The sequence below is a fragment of the Schistocerca americana genome, chromosome 4 (assembly GCF_021461395.2).
Source record: "Schistocerca americana isolate TAMUIC-IGC-003095 chromosome 4, iqSchAmer2.1, whole genome shotgun sequence".
NCBI lineage: Eukaryota > Metazoa > Arthropoda > Insecta > Orthoptera > Acrididae > Schistocerca > Schistocerca americana.
In genome coordinates this window covers 115,485,310-115,504,981 of record NC_060122.1, presented here as the reverse complement: position 1 = coordinate 115,504,981, position 19,672 = coordinate 115,485,310, and the positions used below count along the sequence as shown (strand labels likewise).

General features: G+C 44.5%; 1 protein-coding gene across 1 annotated transcript; it reads left to right on the top strand.

The window, feature by feature from the left end:
• Positions 1 to 63: 63 nt before the first annotated feature.
• LOC124613293 lies at positions 64 to 14,018 on the top strand. Its single transcript, XM_047141988.1, has 3 exons — positions 64 to 171; positions 11,486 to 11,581; positions 13,728 to 14,018. Exons 1-3 carry the CDS (start codon positions 64 to 66, stop codon positions 14,016 to 14,018), a joined length of 495 nt encoding a protein of 164 aa, XP_046997944.1.
• Positions 14,019 to 19,672: the final 5,654 nt, after the last annotated feature.

The window sequence follows — 19,672 nt, the reverse complement described above, 5'->3', positions numbered from 1 at the left end:
CAGTCCGCCCATCCTTGGAATAACTAAACCAGATAAAACCTCACACTATAAGAGGGAACTACAATGGCCATAAAATTACAAACAATTGACAGGAAAGGAAGGAAGAAGGCAGAAGAAGAGAGGGGGGGAAAGAAAGCCATGAATGACAGGAGCATGAAGGAAGCAGCACAGGTAGACAAGACACTCAAAACAGTCCCCATAAGGAAAGGAGTGGGAAGGCAGAGGGCAGGGGGCAGGGGGCAGGGGTCAACCACCAAGCCAAGCCCGTCCAGTCCAATCGAGGCGAAGGGGGGAGCAAGATGGCCTGCCATCCTCTCCACCCACCGATAAGCTTGAAGATCCCACCCTTAAATAAAGCGATAAAAGCCCTAATCACAGAGAAACCGTAAAACGAGATCAGCCGCTGAGGTATTTTCAGCTAACACCAGAAGGAAGCGAGTCAGGAAAGCTACGAGTCCGTCGCAGGGCGGGACAGTCCTGTAAGAGGTGAACCACAGTCAACATCGATCCACAACGACAGAGAGGGAGTCCTCACGACGGAGGAGATAACCGTGAGTCAACCAAATATGGCAGATGCAGAGCCAGCAAAGGACGACAGAGGCCTTACCAGAGGCCGATAAGGAGGACTGCCAGATAGTTGTAGAATCCTTTCTTCGCCGAACAAGCTCAGGGCGATAGAGAGTGTGCCATTTTGCACTCCAAAGTCCCAAAACCTGACGACGTAATGCCGAGCGAAGGTCTATTTCCAGAATGCCAATAGCAAGAGATGGCCTGTTAGTAGCCAATTTAGCCAGTCGATTGGCAAGTTCATTGCCAGGGATTCCAACATGGTCTGAGATCCAAATGGAAACCACTGAGCATCCACATTGATCCAGGAGAGAGAGGGAGTCCTGGATAGCTATGACAAACAGGTAGTGAGGGAAGCACTGGCCAATAGCTTGCAAACTGCTCAAGGAGTCACTACAGAGAGTGAAAGACGGTAGCCATATTGCGCGCATTGGACCATGTACACTTCTGCTCAGGACTAATTCCTCAGTAAAAACACTACATCCATTTGGCAAGGAACGAAGTTCTGTGTATCTCGCATAGGTGTAAGCATAACCAGTGTGACCAGCAACCATGGATCCATCAGTAATAATCACTTTGGAACCCTGGAATGAATTGAGGAGACAGTAGAATTGGTGGTGAAGGGTCTCCAGAGGGAGAGAATCCTTTGAATTGATGGAGAGATCAAGACAGAGCTGTGGCCGAGAGAACAACTATATAGGGGTACGTGCATGAGTGGAGAAAAGAGGCGGAAATGGAAGTTCTGGGACTCAAAAAAGAGCGACTGAATGCGGGAAACCACTATAAGATCACACCGTGACCGCCACCACCACGGGAGGTTGATCTCCATGTCTGGATAAAAGAGACCATAATTAGGGTGCTTTGGGGTGCAGCAAATGCGGAACACGTGAGATAGCAGCTGTTGTTGGCGCAAAACTCGCAGCAGTGGAATCCCCACCTCTGCGAGAAAGCTGATCACGGGGCTAGTCTGGAAGGCACCAGTCTCAAATCGTACCCCACAATGGTGGATGGGGGGGTCTAGTATCTGCAATGTCGAAGGTGATGCAGAACCATAGACAGGACTCCCGTGGTCTAAACAAGACTGGACCAGCGCTTTGTACAATTGGAGTAGAATAGAGCGATCTACGCCCCAGGTGGTATTCCACAGACATCTAAGAACACTGAGATGTAACCAGCACATCCTCTTCAGCTGGTGAAGATGAGGGAGCCATGTCAACCAGGCATCGAACACCAGATCCAAGAAGCGAAAGGTGTCCACCACCTAGAGGTATTGGCTGTCGAGGAACAGGTCTGAATGGGAATGGACTGTACACCGACGGCAGAAATGCACGACACACGACTTGGGCCATCCCCCATGGTTTTCAGTTTTCGGTGGCCAAGATTGGGCCCTGGTATATTGTCCCCTGTAGACGGCGTTCTGCAGCGCCGATGATGGGGGAAGCAACGTAGATACAAAAATCGTCAGCATACAAAGAGGGACTGTCGGACCAGCAGCCCTCACCAGTCCATTAATAGCTTCAAGAAAGAGAGGGACACTCAGCACAGAACCCTGTGGAACTCCATTTTCTTGCCAATGGGAAGTGCTCTAGGAGAAACCAACTTGGACCCAGAAAGAGCGACAAGAAAGAAAGTGACTGACGAAAACGGGCGGAGCGCCACGATGGCCCTATTTGTGAAGGGCGGTGAGGATGTGGTGGCACCAGGTGGTGCCATAGGCTTTATGCAGGTCAAAGAAGACTGCAATGAGGTGTTGCCAATGGGCACAAGCCGACCAGATAGCAGACTCCAGGTGGACCAAGTTATCCACCGTAGACCGGCCACACCGAAAACCACCTTGAGTCGACGACAAAAGGTCGCGGGATTCAAGGATCCAAAACAGAGGCCGACACCAGGTATTCAAGGAGCTTGCAGAGGGTGTTGGTAAGGTTAATTGGACGGTAGCTATCCAACTGAAGAGTTGGCTTCCCAAGCTTCAACACCGGAATAACATTGCTTTCCTGTCACTGGGTAGGAAACACCCACTCACTCCACAGACAGTTGGAAAGGGTCAATTTAAGTCAGTGGCCAGCCACTAATAATTGTTAGAGCATTTGGTTATTTATTCAATCCGATCCAGGAGCCGTGTAGGGACAAAGGGCGAGGTCGCTGGCGAACTCCCATTCGCTAAATGGAGAATTATAAGGCTCCAAAAAGCGAGAAACGAAAGACAAAGGCAGTTGTTCTTTCAGGAGGAGGAACGTGGGTGGAAACTGTCGCAGGGCATTTCGCTCAACACTTCGCCCAAGCCTCTGCAGCGACTCAAAGTCCAGATGGGCAAGGACAGTAACACATACAGAAATTTCTGCAACGCCAGTGTGAGGACGATGGCCAAAAATTCGCCCGAGTTTCGCCCAGCCTTGTGAAGAGGGGGGGTGTGTGGTCCTATGACAGCCACATGTCATTCCCAGCAAATCCGTTTCTGAAATTGGATTAGGTAGCTGGCCTGGGCGCGGAATCGTTTAAGACGAGGACAGCAGTAGAAGGGTGCCACTTGAAGTGCTGAAGACCATGGCTGCAGTCTTATGGCCGCAGCAATTTCTGGAGTCCACCAGGGGACCATCTTCCGACATGGGGAATCCGAGGAAGAAGGGATGGCTGAAACAGCTGTGGAATTAATGGCGGCAGTCGAAGTCTGTGTAGACTCATCAATACTGCTGTGCGATAGTGCAGGGCGGATGGTAGCAGAGGAGAAGGCACCCCAATCAGCTTTAGAGAAGGCCCACCTGGGAGGGTGACAGCGAGATACACTGATGGAAGGTCAAAACAATCGGGTAATGATTGCTGTCAAGTAAGTCGTCAATAACACCCCACTGAATGGAGGGAAGAAGTCCAAGACTGCAGATGGAGAGGTCAATGGCAGAGAAAGTGCTATGTGCCACATGTGGGAGAGCCAGTGTTTAAATGCCCACTGTTCTGGCAGGGCTTGACCTCTGTCTACTAAAGTCCCCTAGAAGCAGGAAAGGAGAAGGGAGTTGTTGCTGAAGGGTTGTTAGGGCAAGGGATGTGGGAGGCTTGTCAGTCAGGAGGTAGAGATTACAGATTGTGATTTTTAGTAAATGAGTTGCCCTACATACCACTCTGGAGTGCGCAGATGGACCCTGACAGCAATTGCTTCCAATGTCCTTGCAGACCAAGGTGCTAACACCACCAGAAGCCCACAAGGGCCCAATTCGGTTTCGACAGAAAGTGTGGAACCCACAAAGTCTGGGTGAGTAAGAACCGACAAAATGGGTCTCCTGGAGAGCAATCCAAGCAGCAGCAGCAGAGGAGGAGGAAAGAAGGGGCTGCAACTCCGGCAGGTGACGCAAATATCCCTTACAATTCCACTGGAGGATTTTCAAGCTGCAGTCCAAATAGCAGCGTGACTGGCTCCAGTCTGCTTCCTAAGTCGCCATCAGTCATCGACAAGGATGGGGTGGGGTGGGGACAGACACTGTTGGTTCATTGGCTGGAGGAGGGGAAGGCGTCACTTCAGGAGGTACCAGAGGGGCCATTGTTCTTGTGTTTCTGCTTCTTCTCTTGTGAAGGAAGAGAAGGGCAGACTGCAGCGAGGCTGGGCACAGAATTACACTGGCTGTAGATCACGCGGCTGATGTGGAGCTGCAAATTGGCTTCCAGGGAGGGTGCCAGGAAAAGGAGTCCAAGGAGGGAGCTCCAGCATCGGCAGCTGCCGAAGAAGGAAAGTGCTTCTCCAGTGGGGGAGGTGGAGCAGCACCCGAAGGGAGGGGGAGGGGGAAGGGAAGTGGGAGGGTGAGGAGGAAGGCGTGGGGTGAATGGGGTGGGTTTGGGAAGAGGAGGGGGAATGGAGATAACTGAAGCAAAAGTAGAAGTTATAGTCACAGAATGGAGCCAGTCATACTTTTGACTAGTCGGTCTAAGGTCTTTTACTCTTGAATCCGTCGTTCTTTCACATACACTGGGCATGCTGGTGAGCATGGAGGATGCTGCGCATTACAATTTATACACACTGGCAGGGGAGCACAGGCACTCCCCTCATGGAGGGGATCATGGGTGCAGTGTAACCATTTAAATACGGATAAATCGAACTCCTCACTGCTCGAAGTTTGCACAGAGCTCCTCGTCAGTTTGAAATTGATACCAGTGGAAAATGATGCCCTGTACCATCTTCTCCCAATATTGGTGAGGTGCGACAGAGACTGGGATGTCATCGAGATGGTCACAAGCATGCAGGACTTCAGATTGGGCAGCAAAGAACCAGACCGCATTTTACTCAAGGATTCCATTTCGTCTCCACGAAAAGCAAAGGCTTGGTAGTGGCAAAACTTTCGCCATCTGTCCTGGTACAAACCAGGTACCGATGGAAAGGTCTCAACCAAAGCCAGCTAGTTTCACCCTCTTCCCAGGGGGTGACCAGGGAGGGGAAAGCCGAAGGATCAGAAGGAGTGTCATGTCTTCTATCACTCTTAGAGACGGCCACGGAATGACCAGGGTGTTGACGCTTTTGTCGCTTCATGTGCAATGCATCTGCCCTAGTACCACCCACTCTGACCAGGGGCTCGCCCTATGGGCGCCAGAGCAAGGGCCGTCTGGCATGGCGGCCATTGCTGGGAGTTCTGGTGCCACAGAGTGATGAGCATCGACTCCTGGGCATACATGAGGCATTAACAGCTCACACACTAGCAGTGTGATCCCTGTGGTTTCAGGGGGCTCAGCCAAGTGGGTACTTAACAGCCCCACCACACGGACTGGCTACCGTGCTGGTGACCTAGTAGGACTGGGGCCAGGGTGCAAGTGGAAAAGGGAGGGGAGGGGGAGAGGAGTCTGCACCATGGAAACTAGGTTTGGAGTTCATCTCCAAATGGCTCACACTGAATGGGGCAATGTGCGCACCACACATGTACCCACAGAGGGAAATGTGGGCCTCCTGGGGGGACAATGGACCTACACCTGGAGCTATTTCGTATGAGAGCAGCAGCACTCTCGTGGTTATCTCACGCACTCTGACCGCAAATCTGGACGTCATTCTGGTGATTCGGCCTGTTCTCTACCATTCATGAACAACATTCCAGGGTGTGTTTCCGAACAGGATGATACATACCGCTGTTGTACCTCAACATGCTCTACAGTGTGTCGACATATTGCCTTGCCATGCTGTCTCCAATGGAGAATGCATGGGACATCATAGCTCCTGTCTCACCCACAACCCGCATTAACTGGCCGCGTACTAGTCGTGTGAAGTTAGCACCCCTTTTTCGAGAAATATACATTTTTTTCAGAGTTCTTGATAGATATGGCATAGTTCTAGAGTTTCTTTGTACAAAATTTCAATAGTTCTGCAAAATTTAGCGACTAAAACAATATTCGAAAAAATTTTCGTATCGAAAACATTCTTCGTCTATTTTCGCAAAAATTAAACTGGTACAACAGTTCTGAGGACAGTTCTGAACAGAACCCCAAAAGCTCTATCGAAAATCCTAATAACATTTTTCTATGGCGATAATAGTTTGTGATAAATTGATTTAATGTGGGACACACTTTCTCTACAGAAAATATAAATATATTCGTACAACAGTTCTGATGACAGTTCTGGACACCACGTGAAGAGTTCTATCGAAATTCCTAGTAGAATTTTTTAGTGCAGGTAATAGTTTAAGAGGTAATCGCAACTTAATTAAGAACCCCATAGGAGCTCCTACTGTGAAGCTGGCACCCTTTTTTTCAGAAATATATTTTTTTCAGAGTTCTTGATAGATAAGTCATAGTTATAGAGTTCTCGGTACAAAATTTCAATAGTTATGCAGAATTTAGCGAAGAAAACGACATTGTATAACAAAGCTGATTCAGGAACCCTTTCCTTTTGATACAATTCTTCCTGTTGTCACAATAAATCAATTGTGCATAGATTCCAACTGTACTGATCATTAAAAAAATACAACCATTGACCAGCGGCGCACATTTCTTGCAGCGTTGTACAAAGCATTCGGCTTATCCGCTGTAAAAATACTACACTTAACGCTATTTTAAAATTTACGGTGGATGGCTTCCGTTTATCTACAATGTCAGCATCTATCGAATTATCTTCATGCAAACGTGATGCCTGGACCACTCACTTCCCCTTTTAGGTACGGAAGAAACTAGAGTTCAGTCTTGTGGAAGTCAAAAAAGGAAATGTGGGCAGCCCTTCTTTTACTGATAGCAAACTCTAGAGAAATCTCCACACTTGTTTTTCTTCATCATGCCAACAAAAGAAAAACTCTCCCTTCATAGCTCTATTATCATTCCAGTACCAGTAAACCAGTTGTCCGCTTTCACATTTCGACCTGACTGATATATAGGTTTACACAGTCACAGAACAACATCAAATTGTTTATTGCTCCGTTGGTAAACCCTTCTGGTTGCAACACAGCGTGTATTTCCAAATTGTACAGGTAAAATACTTAAGAATCCACACTTAAGAATCCATACTCGTTTGTTTTGATTGATACATATTGGCGAAAACTGTACCTTCCACAGAATCCTTCCAGCTTCTTGCCTACTGTAACATTTTCTCCAAGGGTGTAAGATTTGTGGTAGTTGCGTACAAACACAAAAATATTTCCCGAATAGCTGTTAGCTTGTCTAATTGTCTCCTTTCATCACGAATAGCGCGACTTTAAAATCTAAGGCTCTCCAGAATAAATTTGAAACGTTTTATGTTCGTTTGCGAGATGAAATTTTTCAATGCCATCACCATCAGTTCCACACAGATCTTCCAGGCTTTATCTGTTACTTTTGTTAACAACAATTAAAAACAAGAGACTGATGAAGGCTTTCAATTCAATATCATCTATTGATTTTACCCCTCTCTCACGCTGAAATGAGGCTTTATTGTAGTTTTGTATTCCAATCAGAATTTTGAGAGCATCAGACAAATATCGTTATCTATGAGGTAATTACAGCATCACAAATGCTGCTTTGGCTGCACCTATTGGTACAGGTAAATTTCGAATAATATTATGCTCTTCGAACAATATGCTTCGAATTTCTTCAACATTATCTAGTACTTCCCACTTAAAATAATAAAATTCCTATAAAATAACGCAACCAGGCGCAGTGTATTAATCTGATATTTGACGTTCAGACAGCGGACACTGACTATTAAACAGTTCAAACAGAATTTAAGTGCAGTTTACATTCTGGATTAGCTTTGTACTACTTACTACGTTGATAAACAAATAAACTAATCGCTGAAATGAAATACGAAAGGGCACAGTGGATAAAAACGAGCAATCGGCTCATATCTCATCAAGAGAGCATTAGCGTCGATACTGAATCATACATACAACAATGAAAGGCACACATGAAGTGTATATTTTTAGAATCAGGAAGAACCAGATGAATTTTATCACGTAAAACAGTAATTGTTTTGAACTCTCATGACATCCAGGACCCACTAACAGCTAAAAATATGCCCAGGACCCTCATGGATGAAAGTTATATCGCAACATCACCAGCCGCTAGGATACATAAAAACATGTGCTGTGTGTAACGAATAAATTTGAAATTGATGTTAATATTGTTGCAAACATTTGTTCTAGTTAGAAAGGAAGTGTGGAAGTTTGATGAGTTACACTACAGCGAGAGTTGAAAGTCTTTACAATGTATAGAAATGTAAGTATATTTACTGAATATATCGTACAAACGAACTAAGTAGTATGTTTAAATCCTAATTCAATACATGACTGATAGAGGTGTTATAATGTTGAGGGGATACAGTATTAAAGTTAATAAGAAGTTCGAAATTTGTAAATAAGAACCTCGTTTATTTGGTCCTCAATAATCCGGATTTCCGGTTTATCCGGATTCATATTTTGTGTCCCTTGGTATTTTTCTCTTTTTTTTTCTTATAACACGAAGATGTGTAGTCGGTGAGGTACATAGGCTGCTTATCACCAGGCCGGTAATTTAGTCTAGTACTGAGTGATAAGGAACTCTGAGTGTGTGAATGACATTGTTTCTCAAGTATTGTACATTAATATAACGGTGCATTGATGCCCATCAAGTAAGTTGCATAGTAACCACGCCAACAGCGCTCCACCACAGCTCATTGTACCTCTGGTGCGATTCTCGACAGGTGTGACACCATCTGGTTAGTGGCGCGTGTGAATGTATCTGCTCTCTCAGCCATCTGTTTGTTTTGCACTGACGAGCCTTCTCTCCTTGAATCATCTAAGCGTGCACATCCCACGCTTCCACCTACAGTTACTACAGTCAGTCTTAAGAAGGTGTACTGCCATTTGTATAGTGCTGAACATTTAGACTTTTTGTATTTAGTAGAATATACATCCGGTTTCCGATTTTCGGTTTTCCAAAATAAAAGTGAGAATTTACGATCGTACTCATAGCTGTACTTCCAGCAGTACTTCATCTCCTGCGTTCCCAATTTCGTAGAAGTTGTCCTACGAAAATTGCAGAAGAAGCACTCCTGGACGAAAGGATATTGTGACGATATTCTTTGGTCACAGCCTGGGGTTAGAGACCCGGTCCGGCACACAGTTTTTATCTGCCAGTAAGTTTCACATCGGCGCACACCCACTGCAGAGTGAACACACAATCTATTTCATAATCTACTGGCACCATAAAAATGTTATGAGGGTTTTTAAAAGAACTCTTTCGGTGCTATCCAGAACTGGCAGCAAAAGGGTTGTGCCAATTTATTATAATGTAGACCAAGTGGGTCTCTCGAAAATGCTATTATCTCATTAACTGTTATCCCCACAAAAAATGTTATTACAGTTGTCGGTAGAACTCTTAGGGTCGTATTAAGAAATGCCATCAGATCTTTTGTACGAATTTATTACTTTTACATGACAAAAGTGAGTCCCACATTAATTATCTCATATAATGTCATCGTCACAAATAATGTTATTATAGTTTTTGGTAGAACTCTGTGGGTGATATTCAGAACTGTCATCAGAACTATTCTACGAATTTTGCTATATTAGATAAAGTGAGTATCAGATTAAAACAATTATTGTATAAACTATTATCGCCACAAAAATGTTCTTATCATTTTTAATGCAACTCTTCCGGTGCTATCCAGAACTGCCAACAGAACTGTTATACAAATTTATTTTTTCCAAACTGACAATTTTTTACCATACCAAAATTTTGCCGTGTTATTGTTTTCTTCCCGAAATTCTGTAGAACTATTCGTGTTTTGAGCAGGGAAATCTAGAACTATTGCATATATATCAAGAACTGTGAAAAAAATTTATATTTATCGTAAAAGGGGTTCAAACTTCACGGGAAATGCTCATAAGCATTCCTTAATAATGGCAGTTACTACGTAAACAATTACCTGCACAGAATATGTTACTAGTTTTTTCGATACAACTCTTACAATGCTATCCAGAGCTGGCATCAGAGCATACGAACAGACATAATTTTTTTTTTTTTTTTTTTTTTAGTAAGAGTGCCCCACAATAAATCAATTACCATACAAACTATTACAACCACAAAAAATGTTATTATGATTATAGATAGAAGTCTTGACGTGTTAACCAGAACTGTTCATCAAAACTGTTGAACGAATTTACTTTTTCTGTGGAGAAAGTGGGTCTAACATCAAAGCAGTTACCGTATAAACTATCATCGCCACAAAAAGATGTTATTAGGATTTTCGATAGAGCTCTTGGTGTTCTGTTCAGAACTGTTGTACGAATTTACTTTTTGCGAAAATTGACAAAGAATTTATTCGATACGAAAAATTTTTCGAGTATTGTTGTTTTTTCGCTAAATTATGCAGGACTATTCAAATTTTGTACAAATAACTCTAGAACTATGACATTTCTATCAAGAACTCTGAATCCTTTTCTTCAGAAATATATATATATTTTCAAACTTCACAGTAAGTGAAGAGGTTCCCTAATTAAATTGCAATTATATCGTAACGTGTTAGCTGCACAAAAAATTGTAATTAGGATATTCTATAGAACTATTGGGGTTCTGTTCAGAACTGCCCTCAGAACTGTTGTCCGAATTTACTTTTTGCGAAAATTAATAACGAATGTTTGCTATACGAAATTTTTTTCGAGTATTGTTGTTTTCTTCGTTAAATTCTGCAGAACTATTGAAATTTTGTACAAAGAACCCTAGAACTATGCCATATCTATCAAGAACTCTGAAAAAAATGTATATTTCTCGAAAAAGGGGTGCTAACTTCACACGACTCCGCGTACTGGCCGCGTACTGGCCGATTAAGTGGAATAGGCGTGGAGATCCATTCCACGAACTGACATCCCACACCTGTACGACACAATGCACGCACTTTTTCACACTTGCGTTCAACATTCTGCCGGTTATAGCGGTTAGCAATGTACTAGCATTTCACATTTGCAATGATTTTTCTCGCGTTTACCTGAGCTCGTGATCGTGCAACGTTAATCACTTAAACGTGTTATTTAGACAAAAGTATTCCCGAAATCCAGTTACTCTATAGTGATTATTTCTTCGTGTTGGGAATTTTTTCCCCGTCAGTGTACATGATAATATGTGAATGTTTTAGTGACTTAACCTGAATTTCCTCTCCTTCATCTGCAGATGACCTGACATTGTTCGCTTCGAAGGAAACCAGTTGTGGCGTTATAAACGTACCTGAAATATATATGAGGTGGTTTCCGTTAACATTTACATTATTATGGCGTGGCACACAAAATGATCAAGATTACACCTTAGATTGAAAAGAGATTACTAACTTCTTAATTTGCGAGAAATAAAACCTGTTATCGTTAATGAGACAAAGGCTTCCCCACATTAAAACTCTTATCTAACAACTATGATCCAAATATGATCGCTATTAAAGAAGACACACAAGTAACCCAGAGCTTCGATGAGTAGTGTGTGTCTAATAATGTGAAGTTTCTGCTGTGTGTTGCAGGTGACGGCGTCTTCATGGAACAGTCGAGTGATGGAGGAGACGAATCGGGGCTGCACCAAAGTTGGGCAGATCATCTGCACCGATAGCTGCTCCAAGGTAGCCAAAAATACTGCACGTTCCCGATGCGGAAGACTTTAAGTACTTTCAGTTCGCGCAAAAGCTGCCTCTGTGAAAACCGCAGCTTTTAGAAGCATATCGCTACGTTAGTGGTTTTGCCGACCACAGTGAACAACTCTTAATGCACACATGCCTTGACGGATTGTAGAATGTTTATTCACACAGAGGCTTGTGATTATATGTCCACTATTTCTTTAAAGATATGAAGGTGTTAAGAAACAGTGAAATGACTAATGAAGTCACGTGCTGCCAATTCAGTACTTAAAGTTGTTGAGAATTTCAAAGGGATAATTAGGCAAAGAATGACAAACAGGGGTAAAGAATACAACACCACTGACAGGAGTAGCAAATAATTAGGAAATAATAAACAGGATGGAAACTTTAAAATCTCATCAACATGGACACACAAGGATTTTGTACAGAAAAAAACATATTTTGCAACTCCGAAAACAACTCAGTTTAGCCATATTTGCACTTAGAGTCATTGCAAATCTATAGTAGAGACAAATCAGTAAGTTGACATGTTTTGCACATTTTCATTTAACAATGTGATATAGAATAATTTTCTGGGGCAACTCATCTTTAAGAAAGAAAACTTAATTGCTCAAATACATGCTGTATGAAGAATGTATCATGCACATTCACGATCATTTCGCAGACGCCTGTTCAAGGAGTTAAGAAGATGAGCAGTCTGACTACTCCTTCACAGTATGTTTATTCCCTCATGAAGTTTTCTTTTTTGTGTAAATCGTTCCTTTCCAACTGTAGTGGATTATTATATACAAAATTACAGCACTAGAAGGAAAAATGACGTTCTTAACTATCCATAATATTGCTAGAGTTCATCAGTGCTTTTGTCTGTAAACCTTCCTATATCATTTAGACTCTCCACAGAATGGATGCAGTATGGCGATATTGCACATGCAACCTCTTAACACGAACATTAACATTAACATGAACTCAAGGAATAAACAGCTCCAAACCACAGCCTTCTAGATCGAATAGTTCCGGAGGTAGAGGGAGTCAGTGAAGGAAGACTAGTTTTTATTATTTGAAAGTTAATAGTGCAAGTGTAAAAAAATCTACACTTCTAATTAGAATTATTCGACAAATGATGCATCAAATTGTTTAGGAGAGATCAAACACTATTAGAGATAATAATCCAAAAATGTCATTTTTTGACCAATTTCACGATAAGAGAACGCTTGCAGAGTCGGTGACTGCCATGACCGCCATCGCATCGCTCTTAGCGCAGTTGAACGACGACAGCATATCCGAGTATTAGCGAAATATATGTAAGAGCTGTTAGTGGCACAGTGGAGTGACGAATCACGGCACACAATGTAGCGATCCGATGGCAGGCTGTGGGTATGGCGAATGCCCGGTGAACGCCATCTGCCAGCGTGTGTAGTGGCAACAGTAAAATTCGGAGGCGGTGGCGTTATGCTGTGGTCGTGTTTTAATGGCCGGGACTTGCACCCCTTGTTGTTTTGCGTGTCACTATCGCAGCACAGGCCTACACTCAGTGTTAAGCACCTTCTTGCTTCCCACTGTTGTTGAGCACTTCAGGCATGGCGACTGCATCTTTCAACATAATCGAGCACCTGTTCATAATGCATGGCCTGTGGAGGAGTGGGTACACTATAATATCCCTGTAATGGACTGGCCTGCACAGAGTCCTGACCTGAATCGTATAGAACGCCTTTGGGATGTTTTGGAACGCAGACTTCGTGCCAGGCCTCACAGACCGTCATCGATACCTCTCCTCAGTGCAGCGCTCCGTGAAGAAAGGGCTGCCATTCCCAAGAAACTTTCCAGCACCCGATTGAACGTATGTCTGCGAGAGGCTAAGGGTGGGCCAACACCATACTGAATTCCAGCATTACCAGTGGAGGGCGCGACGAACTTTTACGTCATTTTCGGCCAGATGTCCGGATACTTTTGGTCACATAGTGTAATTTGGATTCGTGACAAACGCAATCGAATCGCTGGGTTTTTACCCCTCAGAAAATTTCATTTTACCCCTCAGGGGATAATTACCTCCCCCTGCCCCCCTCCGCCTCCGGTTGGGAACCACTGGTGTGGATGCACGTGTACTGTCCTCCAGCAGCACGCGCTGTCACAGGTTTCACTGTGCGTGGGAGACGGCGCTGGAGGGCTGGCCACCTCGACGCTGGAGACTTGTACGGACGGTCTGAGGTGCAGCGCCGGCGACGAGGCGTGCACACAGCCGGAGCTGTCCGAGTGCCGCAGCGGCAGCGCCAACGGCTTCGAGTGCCGGGCCGCCGGCTACTTCCCTGACCCGTACAACTGCAGCATCTACCATCTCTGTCCCAACGTCGGGGACCCCAACTACGTCACTGGCACCTGCACCGGCGCCTGGGCTTACAACCCGCTAACCACCGACTGCAGGTGAGCTACCGCCGTGGTCGAGGGATTGTACACAGCAAATGGATGTAGTGTCGAGAATGTGTGACAGTGAAATAGCAGTACCCTCAAATACATTACAACTCACAACACGTCGAATTTGACAAACAAATAGTACAAAAAGTTAATATATTAAAATATACAGGGTGTACAAATTCTAGGGATTGATCGATGAGAGGATTCGGAACAAAACAGATCTAATCAACTTATCTCCACAAATGTATCGTTTCCAGGCTAGAGACTAATTATTCAGTCACACATTGTTACAGAGCCTGCAGTCTAATACGTGCTGTACCATGCAGCCATAGTTACAGCATTTGCTGAAAATGGTTTCCATGTGCCTCAAAACATGCTACATCACACACATGCATGTGTTGTCTCACGTTATCACCTAGGCTGTATCTCAACGGTGTCAGAAGCACCATGAATACGCTGCTCCATTGCCTCCACATCTGGAATGGGCTCTGCATACACAATACACTTGAGGTGGTCCCATAACCAGAAATCGCACGGGTTGAGATCCCGTGAACGATGCTGGCCATGCAACTTGAGCCCCTGGTCCGACTCATCAATCAGGGGAGACACAATTGAGATGTGTCCAGATGTTGATGTTGCTCCGGCTCATTTCATCATTAAGTAGCAGCGACATAACTCTTCGAATCATCAATGGCACTTTTCCCAGCAGGGGACGCAAAATCCCCACAAGAAACGCCAACAGCAGTTCCTCCCACGTTGCCTAACTGGCTGGAAGGCTGGTCCCAAAACATGGTCGCCAATTATCCCGCACACACATTCCAGCTGCAGTGATACTGATGATTCGCTGTCACCACACCGTGGGGGTTCTGCATACTATCCCACAGATTACCGTTATGAAAGTTGAAGATACCACTCTGTGTAAAAGTGGCCTCATCTATGAAATTGGTTTCTTCACAAGGCAACCACTATTGGGGGATTTGTTTCATCCATCAGTGAGAAAACTGCTCCCAACGCGGAAAATAACTGTCGCTAGTAAGCCTGCACACACCGTAGGAGATAACTGTTACTACCCTTGTCATGGAGAACGTTCCACATGGTTGTCTGGCTTACCCTGTGCTGGCAGGCAAACTGACTTGTACTGACACCAGAGACTGAGGAAAATGTGATTACTGACGTGGCGGTCGCCTTCCGTAGTGTTACTCTTCAGGTATGACATCCATTATTTCCTGCTTCCTGACACGACCCTGTCTCGGACAATGGGTGAAACACTTTTTGCAGCCAAAGGCTTTGGTTGTTGTCGGCGGGGACAGGTCTCCTGACAGAACCTTGCTGCCCGCCGCCCACTGCCATTGGCCTTCCTGTAAGTAAAGACCATGTCGCCAAGCTCTCGGAACCACTGCCTACCGCTTGGATCTGGAACCGTGCGGCTGCTACGGTGACAAGTGCGAATCCTGCCTCGGGCATGGATGTGTGTGTGAGGTTAGTTAGAACTACTTAAAGCTAAGGACAAGTTCTAGGGGACTGATGACAGATAAGCCCCATAGTGCTCAGAGCCATTTGAACCACTGCCTACAACGCTGTATCACATCCACGATACAAGGTGAGCACGAGAAGTTATTGGTAATGTTGTGTACGATTGACTATGGCATGAAAGGGCGCTAGGGTGTAACGCATGAAAAACATTACAACCCTCTAGGAGGGAACCACGCATACTGTAACTGTGGTTCAGTATGCACTGTATCATGTAGTTACAGTCTCTGTAACAAAATATGATTGAATAAATGGTCACTAGCATGGAACCCATGCATTTCCAGGCATAAGCTCATTCGACCGTTTTTGTTCCGTATCCTCTCATCGATCAACACGGTGAAAAAAATAACCCTGTATGTGGTGTGGTACCATATATTGGGTATGTAATGAAATGAAATGCAAAGTAAGTCTTTGTTTCTCTGGAACTATACACAGAAGGTTCGCAAAGGAAGTCTGTATAGAACTTCACCAGAGTATCTGTACTGAGTGTTTGAAACTTCTGTGACTCGTAGAGGGGAGTGAGCACATATTATCTTCCATAGCAACCCTTGTGCAGAAACGTATTGTTTTTGTTCTACGACCGTTTCAATGAAGATTAACTCATCCACTTCCACCTCAGGAATTGAATTAGGTGACGCACTACAGTTATTAGGTTGCATTTGAAAGGAAACATAACGAAACCTCCATGTATCAGTTAATACAAACGCATGTGCTTAACACTTAAACATTTTGTTTTGGAATAATATAAACACCTAGAGCCCAGCGTACTGTATGAACAGAACAGTACTGATCCATTACAATAGTGCATGGATATGGTAACGTTGTTACGGACATTGTGCACCAGAACATGCTTCGTAGGTACTCTTCCCATCCCACCTGGCCTCTTTTCAGTTTCTAGTGCAAGCCCAGAATTCGTACGGGCATATCTTCCTCTGCCTCTACAGGAGTCTCATAAATTAAACTTGGCATAAAGTTCCAACCCTCGTATTATGTCCCCACAAACTCCCAGGACTTGAGGAAAGGAGTAACAGGAATTTCCGAATATCCTGTACAATGAAATACAAAGAAAGTTACTATTTCAGTGGAACTATGCACTTCCTTTGCCAAGGTTGATTGTAGAGAGTTACGCTGCTCAACTACACTGTGATCAAAAGAATCCGGACACCCCCAGAAAGATACGTTTTTCATATTAGGTGCACTGTGCTGCCACCTTCTGCCAGGCACTCCATATCAGCAACCGCAGTAGTCATTAGACATCGTGAAAGAGCAGAATGGGGCGCTTCGCGGAACTCACGGACTTCGAACGTAGTCAGGTGATTGGGTGTCACTTGTGTCTTACGTCTGTACGCTAGATTTCCGCATTCTTAAACATCCCTAGGTCCACTGTTTCCGATTTGATAGTGAAGTGGAAACGTGAAGGAATACGTACAGCACAAAAGCGAAGAGGCCGACTCCGTCTGTTGACTGACAGACTGCCGACAGCTGAAGAGGGTCGTAATGTGTAATAGGCAAACATCTATCCACACCATCACACGGGAATTAAAAACTGCATCAGGATCCACTGCAAGTACTATGACAGTTAGGCGGGAGGTGAAAAAAACTTAGATTTCATGGTCGAGAGGCTGCTCATAAGCCACACATCACGAAATGCCAAACGACGCCTCGCTTGGTGTATGGAGCGTAAACACTGGACGACTTAATAGTGGAAAAACGTGTGGAGTGACGAATCACGGTACACGCTGTAGCGATCCGATGGCATGATGTGAGTATGTTGAATGCCCGGTGAACGTCATCTGCCAGCGTGTGTAGTGCCAACAGTAAAATTCGGAGGCGGTGGCGTTAAGGTGTGGTCGTGTTTTTCATGGGCGGGGCTTGCACCCCTTGTTGATTTGCGTGACAATATCACAGCACAGGTCTACATTGATGGATGAAGCACCTTTCCACTGCTGCAATCGCCATCGCCGAATTGCTCTTCATCTGTCAACACGATCGAGCACCTGTTCGTAATGCACGGCCTGTGACGGAGTAGTTACACGACAACAACATCCCTGTAATGGACTGGCCTGCACAGAGTCCTGACCTGAATCCTATAGAACCTTTGGGATATTTTGATGTTTTGGAACGGCGACTTCGTGCCAGGCCTCACCGACCGACACCGGTGTCTTTCCTCAGTGCAGCACTCCGTGAAAAATGGGCTGTCAATCCCCAAGAAACCTTCGAGCACCTGATTGAACGTATTCCTGCGAGAGTGGAAGCTGCCATCAAGGCTAAGGGTGGGCCAACACCATATTGAATTCCAGCATTACCGATGGCAGGCGCCACGGACATGCAAGTCATTTTCAGCCAAGTGTCCGGATACTTTTGATCACATGGTTTATCTGGACACTGATACTGCCCTATGGATGAGAATACTGGACCCTTTAGAAAACTCATAAAAAGAGAATAGGAGCACGTGTAATGAACTTTTATCCATTAAAGTACATACAGCCCCTCTCCTAAAAAGAGTTATGAGATTCTGTCTGAATTTAATACGTAAAATATAGCCGACAGAATAAAACGATGTAGATCGAGAGGGATAGAGGCGTATGTCAGATGCAAGATAACTAAAACAATATAATCCAAAAGAAATTTGTTCAAGCGAACCTTTCGTTGGGCTTTCTAATCATGAAGGAAACGGGACGGACCGAAATACCAACACCTTATGCAAATGATGGAATTTTAAAGTTACCGTGTCCTTGGACACCTCAGATTTCACCTTCCAGCTTTACTGGCACATTTGCATCGCATTGTAGTATGTAACTTCAATCAATTAAATTAAAAGGACACTTTGCCGTTGATTATAAAAATACCGTGATAAAATAATCGTTCAGAAGCGTCTTGAGAGCGTCAGATTACCATGTGAGTAACACGTGTTTTGCTCCTGTGAATACTCGCGTCGTGATCACGTGATCAGAGCGCGACAGGCAGGTGGAAGGACGCTGCGTAGCAGCCGGAAGACCACTCCATTGACGAAATTAAACGACCGTGAAAATAATGTGGTGGGTGCACGGGATATGCGAACATCGGCGAACATTCGAATAAACACACTTTCCCTTTATGAATTGGTGAAGTACGTAACGCGACAGACAAATTTGGTTCAGTCGGTACGAGCGCAGTGCGTCAGCAAATGGTCTCAAGAGCTGACAATTACGTTCAAGTTTTTTGAGTTACTATTATCGAACACCTGGGTTCTATATTCGTGGGTGAGCGACAGTGTTCAAAAATTCGTCAAAAATTTATGGTGACGTCATCGCGATGTGTGTGACGCACTGACCGCTATTATACACACGAAACAGTGCACTAGATATAACTTTAACTTACAAAAAGTAGCTACAAAATCCAAAACGAAAAACTAAATTCTTCGGAAACTTGTTTGTAACTTATGAGGTGACAAAAGTCGCGGTAGCATCGGTCTAAAAGGGAATTTCATTGCCGGAGTTGTCATTTCTACACAGGTAATTCATGTGAAAAGGTGCCGGCGTGGTTTGGAGACGCACGACGGCCATTAACAGACTTTTGACACTGATGATGATGATATCCACAAAGACTGCTCCAGACTGAACGCTGAAATGCATAATCATAGTCCCCCTTATAAAATTCCTCCATGATCCCCTTTCAGTGCTAACATTGGTGCCTCTTCTGATGTTAAACCTATTACTTCAAAATCATTCTTAACCGAATCCAGGTACCTTCTCCTTGGTCTGCACCTACTCCTCCTACCCTGTACTGCTGACCCCATGAGTCTCTTGGGTAACCTTGCATCTCCCATGCGTGTAACATGACCCCACCATCTAAGCTTTTTTTGTTTTAGGGCGCAAAACTGCTATGGTCATTAGCGCCCGGTCCGTGGCTTAGGAAACAGTAAAAAACCGAAAATGGAAACCAGCATCAATGGGAACGAAACTCAAAAAATTGGAGAAACTAAAAGCAGAAGCAAGGCTTAAAAATCCACTACAGAAAGGGGTTGGTTGTCCCCAAAAAACTGACGTCATTTCACTGGCTCTAAAACTCGAGAACGCGATCGGCCGAGCGCGTGTCATCTGCTAAAATTGACGATATATCAGGCGACAGCTGTAGAAGGGCGCGTAACGGAGTAAA

What these genes read in the sequence shown, in the direction of transcription:
- LOC124613293 (XM_047141988.1), top strand. Translation starts at nt 64, where the DNA reads ATGGCCATAAAATTACAAACAATTGACAGGAAAGGAAGGAAGAAGGCA. An exon ending in GCATGAAGGAAGCAGCACAG is followed by an intron (nt 172 to 11,485) that starts GTAGACAAGACA and finishes TGTGTGTTGCAG; the next exon opens with GTGACGGCGTCTTCATGGAA. An exon ending in GCACCGATAGCTGCTCCAAG is followed by an intron (nt 11,582 to 13,727) that starts GTAGCCAAAAAT and finishes GCGCTGTCACAG; the next exon opens with GTTTCACTGTGCGTGGGAGA.